We start from the raw sequence: 19,745 nt of genomic DNA on the forward strand, positions 1-19,745 counted from the left end.
GCAATGCAGGAGACCCAGGTTTGATCCCGGGTTGGGAAGATCCCCAGGAGATGGGAATGGCAACCCGCTCCAGTATTCTTGCCTGGAGAATCCCATGGACAGAGGAGCCTGGTGGGCCACAGTCAAAAAGAGTCAGACACAACTGAGTGACTAACACGTATTCTGACCTATCAGTAAACCCAACAGTTCTGGCACATAGCATCCTGTGTATCTGCTCCAAGACAGGTAGACACAGGTTCAACCAAACACAGCAGCCCTGTCCCATATGTGCAGAGCTTGACCGTGAAGACACGTCAGCCTCGGGTTGATGAGCCTCCCCCACCAACCCCCATGACAGTCTCTGCCCTCTTGGCCACTCCATGCTTACGCAGACTAAGAAAATGGCATTTCCATTTTTTTCAATAACTTGGATTATTTGACATTTAAAGAAATCTGTTTGCATATTAATAGGACAAAACTCTCTAATTCCTCATTCGATGATTTGCCATCTCCTGTCATCATGGCACTTTTAAGTTGCCTTCAAAGTCGTCTGCAGCTGTTAACCAGGACTTCTGACACACGCAAGACGTGTCATTAAATATGTAGGCTGCTTAATTATTGAAGCCTGCTTCTTTGTTCATTCTGCATCATGTTAACTGAATGTCTTACATTAGAATAAATTCTTTGGGAGACAGCATGTTTTCACTTGAAAGAATGAATGAAATCAAAAGTAGACTGAAAATCAAGGGAACGCTGCCGTTACCTCCAAGGCCGAGTTTAGACTGAAGAGATCTCAGCTCCTGAGGCATCGTCCTCTGCGCTTGGACTTCATGCTGGCTCTTAATCCACAAGCATCTCTTTGCACAGGTTTTATTCAGATATGTGGGTTCCTTTCTTGTCTTTGTGGAGTATTACTAAGAATATTAGCATCACAATCACTAAGAGTTATCTAAAAATAACTCTTTGGAAAAGACCCTGATGCTGGGAACAATTGAAGACAGGAGGAGAGGGGAATGACAGAGGATGAGATGGTTGGATGGCATCGCGACTAATGGACATGAGCTAGTGGGAAATAGTGGATAACAGGGGAGACTGGTGTGCTGCAGTCAGTCCATGGGGTTTCGAAGAGTCCAACACGACTTAGCAGCTGAACAACAACAACATTCTACAGGCTATTTGGGTAGTGCTCATCGGGAAGTTTTGGCATTGGGGGTTATAGAGTTGAGGGTGGGGGCTGACAGAAGATATTTTGAAGAATAATTCATATCTCAGTCTCATACACCTCTAGTCCCTCCTTTTGCTAATGACCAGAAACATACCCAACCCAAGGTAGAACTTTTTATTAACTCAAAGTTTCCTCCTAAGGCACACTGACTTATTCCTTTGTTCAGGAAATGTTTAGGGAGAACTTGACAGGAATGCCCAGAGGTGCCCGAGACCTGTTACCTTCTCCCCGAGGCCTCACAACTTAGAATCTGAAGTAAGAACCGTCTATGCTGTGATGCTACTTCCCTGGGGAAGAGTCCAGGGGAGCCCTGTTCATACTGCAGTCCAGCCCTCCAGCCCTTGGGGTCCTTGAGCAGAGGGACAGTGTCTGGTCCTGCTGAATTCTGCCCCATCACGAGCTAGGATGCTGTAAGCCCTCAGCGTCTTCTGAGTCACCATCTGAGCAGTAGCTGTGATCAGATTAGGCTTGTCCTGGGGGCCTTTTGCGGAGAAGGCAATGGCACCCCACTCCAGTACTCTTGCCTGGAAAATCCCATGGACAGAGGAGCCTGGTAGGCTGCAGTCCATGGGGTCGCTAAGAGTCGGACACGACTGAGTGACTTCACTTTCACTTTTCACTTTCATGCATTGGAGAAGGAAATGGCAACCCACTCCAGTGTTCTTGCCTGGAGAATCCCAGGAACAGAGGAGCCTGGTAGGAGGCCGTCTATGAGGTCACACAGAGTCGGACACAACTGAAGCAACTTAGCAGCAGCAGGGGGTCTTTTGAACTAAGCTTTAAAGAACAGCTGTGTAAGGCTTCAGGTGGTCCAGTAGTGAGCCACAGCTACTGAAGCCTGCAAGCCCTAGAACGTGTGCTCCGCAACAAGAGAAGCCACCATAATGAGAAGCCCGTGCACCACAACTAGAGAAAGCCGTGTGCAGCAACAAAGACCCAGAGTAGCCAAAAATAAAGATTAAAATAAAAAAAGAATGGCTGAGTAGGGACACAGAGAGGAGAGGACATAAAAGTCCTGAACATACTAGATTCATTAGTTTTTGTTTTTGTTTTTAATAGAGAAAGAGTCAGTATTCAGGACCGATTTTCACTTGATCAGTGAGATTTTATTGAGCATCTATTACATGTCAGTAACTGTTTGAGTTGCTGGTGTTGTAATTGTGAACAATTCAGGCCAAAACAGAAGACTAAGCACTGACATTAGGGACCTAATGGCCTAATGGGGAGAAAGAGACCATAAATGAAACAAGTCATTGAAGTCTGGTATATTGGACATCAGGAGGAATAGAGTGGCTGGAGTTGGCTCCACTGAGAAGGTGGGGGTCTGGGCCAGGTGGGTATTTAAGGGGGTGAGCCTCCAGGCTTGGAAGCAGCCCCAGGAAAGGCCCAGCTGAGGAGCGCGCCTGGCAGATGTGGAGGGATCTGAAGGGGGTAGCATCCAGGTGGTGGGGTGAGGGAGGTCATGGGCAGGTGAGTGCGTGGCAGTGAGGAGTTGGGCTCTTCCTGTGAACCAGGAGGTCAGAGGGTCAGCACAGAGGAGTGACTGGATCTGGAAGTGAGAGGAGAGTGAACTGTGGGTTGGCGGGAGTCAAAGTAAGGCTGGCTGATGGTGACCTGGCCCATCAAATGACCCTCCCCTCTCCCAGCACCTTGCAGATCCACACAGACAGTGGTGAGTCCCACGAGGTCGTGTCTCGTGGAGCTTATCAGCTGACAGGAAATGAGTGCCCATCAAAATAACCCTGCTTAGTATCTGTTGTGCCTCTGTGTCAGAGACCTACTCCCGGTCGGGGTAGAGAAGAATGTGTCTGCTTTAGTTGTTCACTCTTCTAGACTTGCTTTCAAGAACAAAAAAACCTAAGTGGTCTGAGAAGTTGGCATTTCCTCTCCAGTCTCTGCTCTCTTTTCCGTCTGGCTTTGGGCAGTGTTTTGTGCCTTCTCAGGGGAGAGAAAGAGGAAGTGTTAAGGTCTATGGCAACATTATATGTTCGTGCACGTGCTCAGTCGCTCAGTCGTGTCCGACTCTTTGTGACCCCATGGACTGTAGCCCACCAGGCTCCTCTGTCCATGGGATTTCCCAGGCAAGGGTACAGGAGTGAGTAGCCATTTCCTATTACAGGATATTGTGTGTTACCTGTGTGTCATTTTCTCTAAGTTGACTTAACTTGTTGACTAACCTGCAATGTCCCTGTTCCCTTCTTGCTTTGGTGCCAATTTTCATCTTTACCCCTTCTTGTAGAGTCATGATAAAAGGAAGGGGTCTTGCAGAATTTCTGCTTCTTTAAATTCCTGGTCCTGGTACAGCATCATATCTTGGTATCTGTAATGTTTAAAAATGATGTTTGGTATACCCACTCCAGTATTCTTTCCTAGAGAATCCCTTGAACAGAGAGGCCTAGCCAGCTATAGTCCATGGGGTTGCAAAGAGTCGGACACGACTGAACGACTAAGCACAGCACACAGCACATTACTATTGATGTGACTGTCTATACCGATATAACAGAATATGAGTTAAGGCTTTGTCACATTGCCAATAACATCCGAAACAGAAATGAAATTCTATTGCATATTTCTAGCCAGTTTGCACTCTAATCAGAGTCGTGGTCATGTTATTTCAGAAAATCCATACGTTGTTAGTGTTTATTGCTCATCCGTCATCTCTTAGCCTGTGTGTGATTAAGTTACTCACCCACTCCTCACTGTGCAGGCATCAGAACTGTTACACACTGATGCGCCTTGGCTTATTAAGAGATGCTCAGTGGTCCCGAGTCTGGTAATGTAACTTCCCGGATGCAGCTGTTGATATTTGAAAGTGCATTCATTTTGGCAAACTTAGTATGTGACTTCTGTGCTGCTTATTGATTTTCAAGTTTGTCTAATATTCTTTCTCATTTATTTTTTAGGGTTATCATCGACCCAATCATTATATTGCTACACAAGGTAAGTTGATTCCAGCTTTGATGTCTTTTTTGGTTGTTTGCCCATTCTCGGTCATTTCATACCCAGCTCACCCTCCCCAGGAACTCTATCACATGCTGCTGTAGACCCGGGGGCTGATCGCATTTCCAGCCATCAACACATGCACTCCTGGTTTCCCATCAGAGGTCCTGGCGATGTAATCATTCAGTTAGAACTTCATATTGAGATCAGTAGAGGAAATGTGTTCATCAATTAATTATTGAATTAACTCTGCCTGCCTTAGCAATTAATCTGACACTTGCTAGAATAGATGTATAGATATTCGTTGAAGAAATAGATACTGGATATTCTGTGTATAAAGACCTTAGCTGATCGCTGCTGGGGATGTGAGCCGAATCCAGCAGGCACCTTATTACATCGGTGTGAGTTAGTAGGGAAGACATGTGCACAGGCTGTATACTTAAAACCTTGTGTGAAACCAACACGACGCTGTAAAGCAGTTATCCTCCAATTAAGAAGTTTTTAAAAGCCTAAAAGAAAACAAATGCCAGCATCATGGGTCCTTTGTGAAAATTAAATAAGATAAATGACACCTATTTCAATACTGTTATTATTACTATAATATTTATATGATTAATATAAAATATATGATTGGTATATGATTATAAATATGACTAATATAATAGATATTACATAAATACATATTTATATTAATATATCAATATAAAATCAATATATTAAATCTATAAAGTTAATATCTACTAAATTTATATTGATATATAAATATAATAAACATTAATGTAAATATTATAATAAACATTAATATTATTATTTTAAAAACACCTTTTGTGAGAGGTACAGATAAGGTGTTAAGGAAAATATATAATAAACATTAATGTAAATATTATAATAAACATTAATATTATTATTTTAAAAACACCTTTTGTGAGAGGTACAGATAAGGTGTTAAGGAAATTCAGAAATTCAGATGAGAAAGAGGTCGCTTTCAGGTGGGATTGTTCAGAAGCAGCCTTGTGGCAGAGGTGAGCCTGGGCGGGGAAGGTGTGATTGGCAGAGACATCACGAGCGACAATCTGAAAGCAACAAGTCCGTGCTCCTGGGTAGAAGGCAGTTGGTGGCTCACCGTGGCTAAAGGAAACGGAAGGCCAGAGGAATGTGTCGGGGAAGTTCATGGCGTGATTTTTTTAAATTTATTTAATTCAAGTACAGTTGACGTCCAGTGCTGTGGTGATTTCTGCTGTACAGCAAAGTGGTTCAGTTGCACACATTTACACGGTATGGTTTCGGTACCGTCTTCCCCACCAGTGATGGGGCGGGTCATCTGTGGAGAGTGAGGATCATGAGAGACTGAGGCTTTCAAGGAGAGGTTGCTGAGTCAGTACAGGTGAACAGAGGAAGTGCTGGGAAACAGAGACACCCACTCGGGTTGAAGCGCTAGGGACGAGTGAAGAGTGAGTTCTCTGTGTTGTATCACTTAATCATTGTTTCGGTAACACATCATATCCCAGAAACAGGCATGGGGAAACCAAACGGATGCAACCTGCCACCAGTTAGGGGTTGGCAGGGAGGTGCCTGAGAAAAAGTCAAGGATACCAAGAAATCGTGAGTGTTAAGTCTCAAATTGGAGGCAGGGAGTGAGTGTCCACTGGGCCCCGAGGAATGGGGAGGCGCTGAAGGATTGAGGCCAAGGTCAGTGGTGAGTCAGGAGGTAGAAGAGGTGGTCGTAGCCAGACACCAGAGTCCCGGCGCCTAGAGCAGCAGTGTCCGGCAGAGCTCTCTGCTCTGGTGGAAATCTTCTCTGTCTGTGTCGTCCGGTATGGTGACCACTAGTCATCCGTGGCCACTGATACTCAGAGTGTATCTACTGCGAAGAGGGACTGGATTTCAAGTTTAAACAGCTGCATTTGGCTCTTCCCCATTGGAGGTGTCAGGCAGCAGAGCTCTGGGGCAGACAATCTCTGGGTGTGGCCGGAATTATCCTCCTGATCCCCACGGCCACAGCAAAATCCTGGGGGGGCACCACTCTCAGAGTCCAGTGCTGTGTCATCATGTCCGGATGCTGCACTTGGGTCCAGTGTGCGTCCTTCCCTGGAATGAAAGCAGCAGTGCCTCCCTCCAAGGTCACTTTGTTGTCGGAAGGAGAACCGCACGGACAGCGCCCACTGTGAGCCTGGCAGAAGCCCGGCCCTTGGTAGGAGATGCTAAGGGCTCCAGAAAGCATGCACTTGGTCTGTCTCACATCTGGGACAGAGCGAGGATATCTGGACCCGAGTCCAGCCCTGGGAGCTTCCACACAGAGTGGACCGATACTGGGGCTTCACACCTGTCCTCCAGGCTGCCAGAATGTTCCCAAGTCAGGTCATAACAGCTCTGCTTTATACATGGGATGATTATCGGACATTTGCAGTTTTTACAAATTTACGTGAACATTTTGTTGCAAAATATACAAAACACTTCTGAGTTCTTGTCGAGCAGCCCGCGTTCTCATAGAAAGTATAACCAGAAAATTAAATCTGATTTAAATATCCACAGTTGAGGGCTGTAGATTCATGTGACCAAATAGCCAATGGAAGTACAGATTGAAGACCCCAAAGTCCTATGTGGGCCCCCTCCCTCATTCATCCTCTCTGCCCCTCTGTCCCCAAGGGAGGTCACCCCTGGAAGAAAAAAATACCATAACAGAAGTCACTTTCTGGCCCCATTAGAAGTAGTTTGAATGATACTTATTTGCTCTGCAGCCATCGTTGGCAGCCTTCACCCTATCAAGTATTAATGAACAGATATATTTGCAGACAGATGAGAAATGGCAGATGTCCTCAGTTTGAAGGAGACCACCACGGTGCCCTTTAGCAGAGAAGGGCCCCCCCACACCCTACAGAGCATGGCCCTTTCCTCGGTGACTGGTGGGCCGCAGGCTGGACTTTACAACCTGGCAGTTCTTGCATCACTGTTGCTGGGGCAGAAGAGGAGGAAATGAGCTGATTTTTAATCTAACGTTCAGTCCAGATAGTACCCGTCCTGTTACGAGTGATACCTTCAGACCATGATGTTCGGATTAAAAAGTCAGAATGTCTTGTCTCCAGTGTACCACAGGCACAGTGGAACTGGTGGCCTCAGGTAGCCAGTGATAAAGATTTCTACTCATCTGCAGTAATCGACCGGGACAAGATGGAACATGTTCGTGGGTGGCCATCAGCATCACGAACAGCCTGATTCTAAATCCAACAAATGGAGTGATGAAGACTAACAGGCAGATGCCATGTTTAAATCCCTCCTTGCTCTTTTTGCCTCTCTACTTTGCACTGAGACGAGTCTTTAAAATCTGTTCACAGCAGGAACCCCTGAAACTACACGAATGGTCCATTTTCCTGACAACCAGTTCTATCCCCAAGAGTTGGAAATACATAGATTCCTAGCAAGTCCCCTCAATGCAGAGGGCATGTCATGACCGTATCCCTTCAGCCTCTCCCCCCTCCCTCCACTTTATTGATTTTTCTACGAGTAACTGACTCTGACCTTTGGTGATAACGGTAATGTTTCTGCAGATTGAAGGGACTACATTCAAGCCAGAGTGCTGGCTTTTTTGAGTGTGTTCTTCCCGTCTCCCCACCTTTTAATTGTTCTCCATCTGGCAGTGAATATATTGATGCCCCGTTGTTCACTGCTTCACATCTGCCTGGCCAGATATTAATACAGTTATAAACTTAGGACTAAGGACCTGCCACACAGGGGTCAAAGGACAGAAACTCATGTTTGTAGCCACCTGTCCACACTCACGGAGAAGGTAATGGCACCCCACTCCAGTACTCTTGCCTGGAAAATCCCATGGACAGAGGAGCCTGGTAGGCTGCAGTCCATGGGGTCGCGAAGAGTCGGACACGACTGAGCGACTTCACTTTCACTTTTCACTTTCATGCATTGGAGAAGGAAATGGCAACCCACTCCAGGGTTCTTGCCTGGAGAATCCCAGGGATGGGGGAGCCTGGTGGGCTGCCGTCTATGGGGTCGCACAGAGTCGGACACGACTGAAGCGACTTAGCAGCAGCAGCAGCAGCAGTCCACACTCAGAGCCAGGGTAGAGCTGGGGGTTCAAAAGCTGATTCACAGAGAGAGGCAGTACTCACTCAGATGGGTGGAGTCACCCAGAATGGATCATAATCAATCAGAAGATGCCCCATAGAGACCACTGAAGAGACCACCACACAGGCCGTGAGCTGGAGGAAGCTGTGCACATCAGAACCGCTCCTCCACAACCATTCGTGAACTCGGGGTGATAGAGAAAGGAAAGGGAAAGGGTTAGTCACTCAGTTGTGTCCACTCTTTGTGACCCCACAGACTGTAGCCCACCAGGCTCCTCTGTCCATGGGATTCTCCAGGCAAGAATACTGGAGTGGGTTGCCATGCCCTCCTCCAGGGGATCTTCCCAACCCAGTGATCAAACCTGGGCCTCCCACATTACTGGGCCTCCTTATCGTCTAAGCCACCTGGAAAAAGTTTCTCTTTACTATTATTTAGGTTAATTTTTCAAACTGACTCAAGGGTCCTGCTTCAGAGAACTCAGGAAAGGCAGTGCGAGGTACTTACCGAAGAAATGGCTGTAAGTCTGTGGTAGACACAGCTGTCCGCTCCCTCTGACTCACATCCAGGTTACTCTGTGGGCTGGAGACGCATGGAAACACAGGGGGATCCTGCCCAGAGGATCCTCCTGCATCACAAAATCTGGGGTTCACGTTGCAGTTTAGGGGTGGGGCACCTGCACTTGGCCAGGGTCTCGGAGGAATGGAGACAGGTGGATAGGGAGACAGGTGTTAATCCAGAGGGTAGGCCGAGTGGGAGGACACCCGAGATCCAAGAGGAGTAGGAGCCCAAAGGAGATGGCTGAGAGGGGCGTGGCACCTGGGGTGGTCTTAGTTGCTGGTTGAAATGGATCGCCACTCAGGAAAAGTTCACACAGACACACAGTTTTACATGGAAGTTTAGGCATGCTCTGACTTTCTACAGTCCAGCCTGAAAAATTCTATGCCCTCCAGATTAAAACCCTTGAATTGGGGGGTTGGGGGTGCTAAGAACAAAGAACCAACAGGTGAAGTGACGACACTGATTAAAAGGCTTTGAACAAGGAGCTTTGTTTAATGAATGGCAGAGACGCAGGGAGGGAAAAGGAAGGGTGTTTCTAAGCTGTGTGGTGGTGAGAACAGTGCTTTAAGAAGATTAGTTAGTGTGGAGTTATCCTGGAAAGAAAAACCTGGAAACAAAGATAGCAGGGAGTAACCATAAGAAAATTTGGGGTAGAGATGAATAGTTCAGACAACAGTAATGACAGGAATATAGCTGTAGTTTTTATTTTATTCAACGATCCAGGTTGCATATGACTAAAATATGTTTTCTAATATTAAATACAATATGTTCTGGTTTCAAAACTGTTCATTTTTAAGCATGATTCCTTCTCATTTAAGAAAATGCAATCAATATATTTCCTTTATGTTTTAGTAGTTAGGGTTGATATAATACTATTCTTTCTGAAACACAGCTTTTTTCTTTGTCCATTCGTTCAGTCAATATCAAGTGCCATTTATGGACTAGGCTTTGTGCTGTAACTAAGTTAATGTAATTTCCATCCTCCAACCATTTAAGATATTACTTGTCTCATTTCATAGTAGAAGACTTGAGGCCCATGGAGAGAAGCAGGGGTTGAATACAGAACTAATGCATAGCTGAGTGCCTGTGCCGTGCGGTGTATGTCTCTCTATGTCTGGATAATGTGTGATCCCCACTGGGCACTGTGTGCTGCCGCTTATGTGGGCCTCATGAAGGTCACCCCTCAAAGTCACGTGATGAATCTTTTATGAAATGAATCTAGGATCCAACCCTTTCCTTCTAAGTAACCAGTCATGTCCAACTCTTTGTGACCCCATGGACTATAGCCTGCCAGTCTCCTCTGTCTATGGAGTTCTCCAGGCAAGAATACTGGAGTCGGTTGCCATTCCCTTCTCCAGGGAATCTTCCCAACCCAAGGATCAGACCCAGGGAATGAACCCAGGTCTCCCGCACTGCAGTCAAATTCTTTACCATCTAAGCCACCAGGGAAGCCCTTTCTATGTAGCAGTTCTCTAAAAGCAAATTTTCTATGATATGTTCATATCTGAAAACACCTTTTAATTAAAATGGTCTTAAATGTCCTGAAATATGACTCTGGGTATTTGAAATTGCCTTGTTCCCAAGTGGGCCTCTGGACACCTGTCTGGAAGACCTGCTGGTCCAGGGCTTAGCTGGTCCAAGGAGCTAATGCTGCTGGTGGCAAAGAGACTCAACATGGCCAGATCAAGGCCAAGTTCAGAATTCCAGTCATGTGGCCAACCCACCCAATTCAGGAAAGAAGAAATAATGAAGTAGCTGTCGGGAGCCTAACTGTATGAATTTTCACAATCTAACAAGGATTAGAAAGATATTCATCTTTCCTGCTCAGAGACTCTGAACACTCAAGAGTTCAGAGTTTCAGGGCACCAAGTCATACTGGCATAGACGCAGGAACTGATAGCGAAAACGCGATACCAGATACTTACTGTCCATCAGACAGAACCATTTGTCAAGGGCAGTCTGCATCTCAGGCCAGCCAGAGAGGCAGATGCTTCAGCAGAAGACCACTTCCTGGCTTGCATCTGAAGAAGAACCACAGAGTTCATCCACTGATCCACAAGCGTGTATCTGCCCGTGGCCTGGTGAAGGGCGGGAATGAAGCAGATGACCAGTGGGTTGGCAGCAGCCAGGGAGGGAATGAAGGGAAGAACAGACGAGCAAATGGGGGGCTGCCGGCCATGTGCCCGACACCAGTCAGGACTGGAATATTCCACCCAGGCCACAGGACGCCTCCTGCTGGCTTGATGACATGTCTGCTGACACAGGTGGATATTTGTCTTCAGTATATGTGATTCCTCTCTAAGTTAAGGACTGGTTAACTCCTATTCTGGTGGACACTTTTTCTTTTGACGTGTCAGTAAATTGAGGCACTGTTTTTGTAGACAGTCCATCTTGTCAAAGTCACTGTTTAGCTCCCCTCTGACTCTGTTGGTGCATATATAATCACCTCCATCTACACCTTAGATGGTCAGTCTTATTTGTCCATAATTATAATCTGTTACTAACTTGGAGAAACCTGAGACAGATTTTCTCCTAAGACTTTGAGCTAGGGGCAGACTTTCACATGAAAATAATAGGGGCTTCCCTGGAGGTCCAGTGGTTAAGAATCTGCCATGCAATGCAGGGGACTCGGGTTCGATCCCTGATCCAGGGAAATCCCAGCTGTCTTGGAGTGACTAAGCCCGTGTGCCACCGCTGCTGAAGCCCACGTGCCCTAGAGCCTGTGCTCCACAATAATAGAAGCTACTGCCATAAGAAGCCTCCCCACTGCAACGAAGAGCAGCCCCTACTTGCTGCAACTAGGGAAAGCCAATATGCAACAACAAAGACCCAGCACAGCCAAAAAATAAATAAATAAGGCTTTTTAAAAAATACAGAAAAGGAAAATAATAAAAATGTGGGTCATGAAAGTTTACAGTGAAAATACCTCCAGGTCCTCCACTACTGTAGAACAGTTGAAACTTCGCTGCTGTTGAAACTTTTCATTCTGCTTACTCTTCATCTGTTTTTCTTCTGAATTTCATCCACATACCCTGTGTGGTATGAACATTGTTAATAAAGGTTTTCAGAAAGATGACTATGGGTTATGTTCTCCCAGGCATCTGAAGCAGTAAATACCAGTGCTTAGAACAGGACACTGCTTCACTCAGCAGGTCGACTTGTCAGAGGGTCAACGCAAGTCCCACACACTCTGTAAAGAGCTTTTGTCTCCTGGGTTCTGGCTTCCAGGTAGAGATGAACACTTGAAATTATTTCTCAGTAGAACTGAAACATTTTTTTATATCCAAAGCTAAGCCTTCAGTAAACATCTTTTGTTTTTATCCCTCCAAGCACCAGCTCTGCACGCTCCTCAAGTACAGATTTTCCATTAGCTGCTATTGTTCTTCCTGCTGAGCTGTTCCCCCATTGTCAAGGGGTTGTAGGTTACATTTGGATTCACTTATCATATCCTACTGAAGATTGGTTTACAAGTATTGGTCAGTAAAGTGGAATATTCTCTGGTCTGCAAACTTCAGGAGGGAGACTGTGAGGAAGTGTGACTTACATGCAGACCTCTGAGGAGGTCTCAGTATCCCTGACACCCAGGGCCATGCCCTCCACATCAGGCCCACCTGCATTTTACTCTCTATCTGCAGATCTTCAAGGCAAAATGAACAGGCGCAAGGAACAACTTGTCCACAAACTTCCTCTGAAACAATAATTTTTCTTCACCAGGTTAATTTCAAAGCTACTGGCCAATATGCTCAAAGGTCTGATCACAGACATTACTCAGCCCTGTGCTCTTCTTTTTTTTTTTATTTTATTTTATTTTTAAACTTTACAAAATTGTATTAGTTTTGCCAAATATCAAAATGAGTCCGCCACAGGTATACATGTGTTCCCCATCCTGAACCCTCCTCCCTCCTCCCTCCCCATACCATCCCTCTGGGTCGTCCCAGTGCACTAGCCCCAAGAATCCAGTATCGTGCATTGAACCCAGAGTGGCAACTCGTTTCATACATGATATTTTACATGTTTCAATGCCAATCTCCCAAATCTTCCCACCCTCGCCCTCTCCCACAGAGTCCATAAGACTGTTCTATACATCAGTGTCTCTTTTGCTGTCTCTTACACAGGGTTATTGTTACCATCTTTCTAAATTCCATATATATGCGTTAGTATACTGTATTGGTGTTTTTCTTTCTGGCTTACTTCACTCTGTGTAATAGGCTCCAGTTTCATCCACCTCATTAGAACTGATTCAAATGTATTCTTTTTAATGGCTGAGTAATACTCCATTGTGTATATGTACCACAGCTTTCTTATCCATTCATCTGCTGATGGACATCTAGGTTGCTTCCATGTCCTGGCTATTATAAACAGTGCTGTGATGAACATTGGCGTACACGTGTCTTTTTCCCTTCTGGTTTCCTCACTGTGTATGCCCAGCAGTGGGATTGCTGGATCATAAGGCAGTTCTATTTCCAGTTTTTTAAGGAATCTCCACACTGTTCTCCATAGTGGCTGTACTAGTTTGCATTCCCACCAACAGTGTAAGAGGGTTCCCTTTTCTCCACACCCTCTCCAGCATTTATTACTTGTAGACTTTTGGATCGCAGCCATTCTGACTGGTGTGAAATGGTACCTCATTGTGGTTTTGATTTGCATTTCTCTGATAATGAGTGATGTTGAGCATCTTTTCATGTGTTTGTTAGCCATCTGTATGTCTTTTTTGGAGAAATGTCTATTTAGTTCTTTGGCCCATTTTTTGATTGGGTCATTTATTTTTCTGGAGTTGAGCTGTAGGAGTTGCTTGTATATTTTTGAGATTAGTTGTTTGTCAGTTGCTTCATTTGCTATTATTTTCTCCCATTCTGAAGGCTGTCTTTTCACCTTGCTAATAGTTTCCTTTGATGTGCAGAAGCTTTTAAGTTTAATTAGGTCCCATTTGTTTATTTTTGCTTTTATTTCCAATATTCTGGGAGGTGGGTCATAGAGGATCCTGCTGTGATGTATGTCATAGAGTGTTTTGCCTATGTTCTCCTCTAGGAGTTTTATAGTTTCTGGTCTTACGTTGAGATCTTTAATCCATTTTGAGTTTATTTTTGTGTATGGTGTTAGAAAGTGTTCTAGTTTCATTCTTTTACAAGTGGTTGGCCAGATTTCCCAGCACCACTTGTTAAAGAGATTGTCTTTAATCCATTGTATATTCTTGCCTCCTTTGTCAAAGATAAGGTGTCCATATGTGCGTGGATTTATCTCTGGGCTTTCTATTTTGTTCCATTGATCTATATTTCTGTCTTTGTGCCAGTACCACACTGTCTTAATAACTGTGGCTTTGTAGTAGAGCCTGAAGTCAGGTAGGTTGATTCCTCCAGCTCCATTCTTCTTTCTCAAGATCGCTTTGGCTATTTGAGGTTTTTTGTATTTCCATACAAATTTTGAAATTATTTGTTCTAGCTCTGTGAAGAATACCGTTGGTAGCTTGATAGGGATTGCATTGAATCTATAAATTGCTTTGGGTAGTATACTCATTTTCACTATATTGATTCTTCCAATCCATGTATATGGTATATTTCTCCATCTATTAGTGTCCTCTTTGATTTCTTTCACCAGTGTTTTATAGTTTTCTATATATAGGTCTTTAGTTTCTTTAGGTAGATATATTCCTAAGTATTTTATTCTTTCCGTTGCAATGGTGAGTGGAATTGTTTCCTTAATTTCTCTTTCTGTTTTCTCATTATTAGTGTATAGGAATGCAAGGGATTTCTGGGTGTTGATTTTATATCCTGCAACTTTACTATAGTCATTGATTAGTTCTAGTAATTTTCTGGTGGAGTCTTTAGGGTTTTCTATGTAGAGGATCAAGTCATCTGCAAACAGTGAGAGTTTTACTTCTTCTTTTCCAATTTGGATTCCTTTTATTTCTTTTTCTGCTCTGATTGCTGTGGCCAAAACTTCCAAAACTATGTTGAATAGTAATGGTGAAAGTGGGCACCCTTGTCTTGTTCCTGACTTTAGAGGGAATGCTTTCAATTTTTCACCATTGAGGATAATGTTTGCTGTGGGTTTGTCATATATAGCTTTTATTATGTTGAGGTATGTTCCTTCTATTCCTGCTTTCTGGAGAGTTTTTATCATAAATGGATGTTGAATTTTGTCAAAGGCTTTCTCTGCATCTATTGAGATAATCATATGGTTTTTATTTTTCAATTTGTTAATGTGGTGTATTACACTGATTGATTTGCGGATATTGAAGAATCCTTGCATCCCTGGGATAAAGCCCACTTGGTCATGGTGTATGATCTTTTTAATGTGTTGTTGGATTCTGATTGCTAGAATTTTGTTAAGGATTTTTGCATCTATGTTCATCAGTGATATTGGCCTGTACTTTTCTTTTTTTGTGGCATCTTTGTCAGGCTTTGGTATTAGGGTGATGGTGGCCTCATAGAATGAGTTTGGAAGTTCACCTTCCTCTGCAATTTTCTGGAAGAGTTTGAGCAGGATAGGTGTTAGCTCTTCTCTAAATTTTTGGTAGAATTCAGCTGTGAAGCCGTCTGGACCTGGGCTTTTGTTTGCTGGAAGATTTTTTATTACAGTTTCAATTTCCGTGCTTGTGATGGGTCTGTTAAGATTTTCTATTTCTTCCTGGTCCAGTTTTGGAAAGTTGTACTTGCTCTTCTTAAACTCAGTCGTTAGAAGGGAGAACATTTAAAGCCGGCTTGCGAATAAAGGGATGAAACCGAAATTAGACCATGTTAGATACCATCCACCGTGTTGTCCTAGGTGCTACGGTGGAAACACATCCCTCCAGGAAGGGAACCTAAGTTGATACAGAACAATTGGAAGACAGATGATGTCCTGCAGGCTCTGGATCCTTGAACCAACTGCTTTTCAAATCTTTCAGAGTAATTTAGAAGCGTTCCTGTTTTGTTTTTTAATATTTATTTATTTGGCTGCATCAGGTCTTAGTTTGGGCACGTGGGATCTTCGTTGCAGCACGGACTCTCTAGTTGTGGTACGTGGGCTCAGTAGCTGTAGCGAGAGGGCTTAGTTTCCCTGCATCGTGTGAGATCTTGGTTCCCCGACCAGGGATTAAACCCGTGTTCCCTGCATTGCAAGGTGAATTCTTAACCACTGGACTACCAGGAAGCTCCCAGAAATGTTCCTCATTTAAAGTAGAAAAATTATAGCACCTTTTAAAGCTGGTAAAAACTTTAAAAATCTTCAAGTCCAACTCCCTTCTTTTGTCATCAAAGCAGTTGGAACTTAAAGCACAAACAGCTTTAAGTGACTCTCATCCATGTCAGCTCAAATGAGTCACATATGCAGAAGGCTTTGTGAACTACACGGGTGAGCATTCGTACTCGAATAGGGCTTATGCTGGGTTCATCTTAGGAGGAACATCCTGGGTTTCTGGCCTCCTAAGGTGCCTCAGTCAACTGTGAGGAAGAGATAGAAGGTCTCATCATTCTCCCAGGTTCAGCCCTGAAAGAATGGAGCAGTGACTAGTGCCCAAGTGTTTTGCTCCAAGGACTGGCATTCCCTCACCTTCACCCACTTTTGCAGAGCCAAGCTGTTGCTTTCAGGCCTAGTCCATTGAAAACTGAACCAGTATTTCTGTGTATCTACCAAGGGCCTGCCAAGTGTGGAGTCGGGGACAGAGCATGCCTCAGGAATTAGACAACATGGCAGCCAGCTGTTACCAACCTGTGAGTTTGCTGCAGTGTCAGATTTGGGCAGGACTTCAGCTATTTCTCTCTCCCAGCCCTAAACCGTTGAGCAGGTGGAGAAGTGAGCCCTGATTCAGCCCAAGAATCACTCTTCCTGAGTCTCGGGACCAGGATCCTTTATTGCCCATCAGGGTGGTTTTGGATGAGTCTCTCAAGGCAGCAGACGAGGAAGTGTCTAGCCATTGCGAGCTCTCTTTCTCCCCTTCTCACTCAAAAGGATACTTCTGGAAACTTCCCGATACCATTGAAAGCTCGAGACTGCCTTCACTCTGCTCTGTCTAGGGAGTCAACTTACCTCTATTTTGTTCATTTATCAGATTTATTCTCTTTTGTCTCAAATAAAAGCGGATCCCACTTGTGCACTGAGAAAAGCTTAATTAAAGAAGAGAGTGACTAACAAAAGCCTTAATGTCTCCGACAGTGGCCCCTGAAGCATGTGCAGGGAAGTTTTTCCCTTCGTCTTGCTTCTCCTTGACAGAAGGCAGGCGGGTCCTTTGGGTCACCCAGCCCCTCCATGCTGAACGCTGCCATTCTTTCTTTTCTCCTTGATTGCTTCTCTCTGTGCCCCTCTTTGGAGCGTGAACAAGCACTCAGAATGAGTACACAAGGCTTCTCTTTGGAGACGGGCCTGATGGATGTTCTGCGACTCAGCCTGCAGGAGACTCTTGTGCTGTGAGCATCTGTCATGTTCCTCCCTCCCGAGGCTACAAACACTTTCTCGGCTGCCTCCTCTCAGCTCTTCAAGTAGTGTTTCCATCCAGCTTGCTGCGGGGATCAGGGACCAGCAGATCCCCAGAGTGCATTTCTGTACCTGAGTGTGGGCTCTTGCCCTTCTCTGCCAGCCACCTGTCCGTTCTCCTCTACCACAAGTTCTTTGGAGGCCTCATCTTTGCCACCACTCGGATCTGACTTATCTGCTGTATCCTTCAGTTTCTATGTCAAGAACAATAGCAGCTTTTGCATTCTCGTTCACAGTGGTAGGGCTTCCCAGGTTGGCACAGTGGTAAAGAATCCATCTGCCAATGCAAGAGATGCAGGAAGGTACAGATTCTATCCCTGGGCCTGGAAGATCCCCTGGAATAGGAAATGGTAACCCACTCCAGTATTCTTGCCTGGAAAAATCCCATGGACAGAGGAGCCTGGCAGGCTACACTCCATAGGGTCACAAAGACTCAGACACGACTGACCACACACCCAGACTTGCATTCCTGTTCACAGTGGTACCACTGCAAGATGGAAATGTTTATGTAACTGCTGGAAATGTGTGATTCTAGAGGAGGGCTGAGTGTAGTCCAAAAGGAACAAAATCCAGTTTCAGTTCAAAGTGAAACCTGTGGCAAAACAATAGTTAACAACCACCCTTGAGAGATGGAGCTTCCCAGGTGGCTCAGTGAATCCACCTGCCAATGCAGGAGACATGGGTTCAACTCCTGGGTCGGGAAGATCCTCTGGAGAAGGGAATGGCTACCCACTCCAGTATTCTTACCTGGGAAATCCCATGGACAGAGGAGTCTGGCTGGCTATAGTCCATGGGATTGCAAAGAGTCAGACAGGACTAAGCAACTAACACTTCCACTTCACTTTCACTTCAACAGTTCACTTAAGCAAAGGGGGTTTCAGAAATGCCTTGGAACATTCTAGTCCTGGCAAGAGTCACCCTGTTGCTGGCTTTTGTTTGCAAATATTCCTTTGTTTTTGCAACATGGTCACAATCCAATTTTTTAATTCTATGGATTTCATTTGGACCTAAGAATCCTTCATATACAAACATGTTTTATGTCAGTAACTAGGACATGGATTTTACCCCTCCCAGAGATGGTGGAGCAGAATGGTTAGTTAGAGAGTAGACACTGATGTTACACTGTTGGAGCTCAGACACCAGCTCTGCCAGCAGCAGCTCTGCCAGGTATTAGCTGAAACTCTTGTCATCATTCCGTTGATTCCAAAGACACTGCTCTCAAAGCACATAGACAGCCAGGCTTTAACCCAAGTGTAGCGTATGCTCACGTCGTCTTCATAAAAGCTAATACATCCTACACCTGTTCGTGCTTCTTCCAGGATGTACCAAAGGGAACCACTTAGGTTTTCACCAGCATCCCACATTCCCCTCCAGAGTACAAAAACGATCGTCACTGTTATTGACTTTTAAACAGATGTGGGTTGCAAAGACAATAAGCTGTCATCCACTGCAGAAAGCACATTTTCCTTTGGTTTTTGAAGTCTTGCAGACATTGACCATTTCTGATTGCAACAAAGGACACCAGTGTGGGGTCCTGCAGGCCTCTCTGAAGCATCCTTAGGGTCAGGTTACAGGTAAGTGAAACAGCTTAATTCCAAACTGAACAAGTCCCTCTCCAACAGGCTTCATCCAAACCAATTTCTGATCTAAGAGCCACACAGGATACTTTAGAGAGCAGCTTTGGAAGCCAAGAAACCACTAGAGAAGAAAATGGAGCTGAGCAGTGATCTGGGAAAGAGAACAGATGACAGAGAGGCAGAGCAGGAGTTAGAGGAAGATGTAGGGAAGACCTGTGCTCTAGGCCTGTTTCTGCAGCCTGTGTTGGGTGGAGCCAGCAAGGCAGACTCCAGCTTCTGTTTGGCTGACCAGATGCCTCAAAGTGGCCAATCTGCACCAGGAAGCTGGGAGACAGAGTAGGGCTAGAGAAAGAGGAATTCTTGCTCCAGGCCACTGGGATCAGCATCACATAGTGGAGGCCCAGGAAGGGTGGGGGTTCCTTGATCCCTGCACGTTAGCTTTAGAGAAAGACCATGGAGTCCATCATTGATGTGTGTACAATGATTTTTAAAATTAGTGTTCTTTTTAAAGTGGAATAACATTATCATGGTTAATATGTTCTTTAAAATAAAAAACCCAATGAAACATTTACATGCAAATAATCAAATGCAAACATTACACTAGAAAGTAATTGTGGCTTTGAGTCCTTGCAGGTGACCCCACCCTGACCCCACACCCCAAGCCCCCCTGTTCACACAGAGGAAAGTGAAAGGGATAGTAACAATTTTTCCAATAATTTATTAGCAAGTTTCCAAAACAAATTTTCTAGCAACACAGAGACTAATTTTATTCTGCTTTTCTTTTCTAACAGAGATTTTGTTGTAAGTTTTCTTAACATTGAGAACATTGGTACCACATTGAAGAATCTCTTAATTTTGAGTATGTCAGCGTTTTATAATTTAAAATATGTTTGTTGGTTTTAACAAAACCCTGCTAGCAATTTAAATCATCACAT

At 44.7% G+C, this 19,745-nt stretch overlaps 1 protein-coding gene across 7 annotated transcripts in view; it reads left to right on the top strand.

Annotated features, from left to right (window-relative positions):
- PTPRM (protein tyrosine phosphatase receptor type M) overlaps positions 1 to 19,745 on the top strand; it is a 661,836-nt gene that overhangs the window by 586,642 nt on the left and 55,449 nt on the right. For all 7 annotated transcript variants that reach the window (XM_055559596.1, XM_055559598.1, XM_055559597.1 and 4 more), the window contains one exon: positions 4,108 to 4,144. In XM_055559596.1, the coding sequence (XP_055415571.1) occupies positions 4,108 to 4,144 (37 nt within the window). The remainder of the gene's footprint in view (positions 1 to 4,107; positions 4,145 to 19,745) is intronic.

The sequence above is a fragment of the Bubalus kerabau genome, chromosome 21 (genome assembly GCF_029407905.1).
Source record: "Bubalus kerabau isolate K-KA32 ecotype Philippines breed swamp buffalo chromosome 21, PCC_UOA_SB_1v2, whole genome shotgun sequence".
Classification (NCBI taxonomy): domain Eukaryota; kingdom Metazoa; phylum Chordata; class Mammalia; order Artiodactyla; family Bovidae; genus Bubalus; species Bubalus kerabau.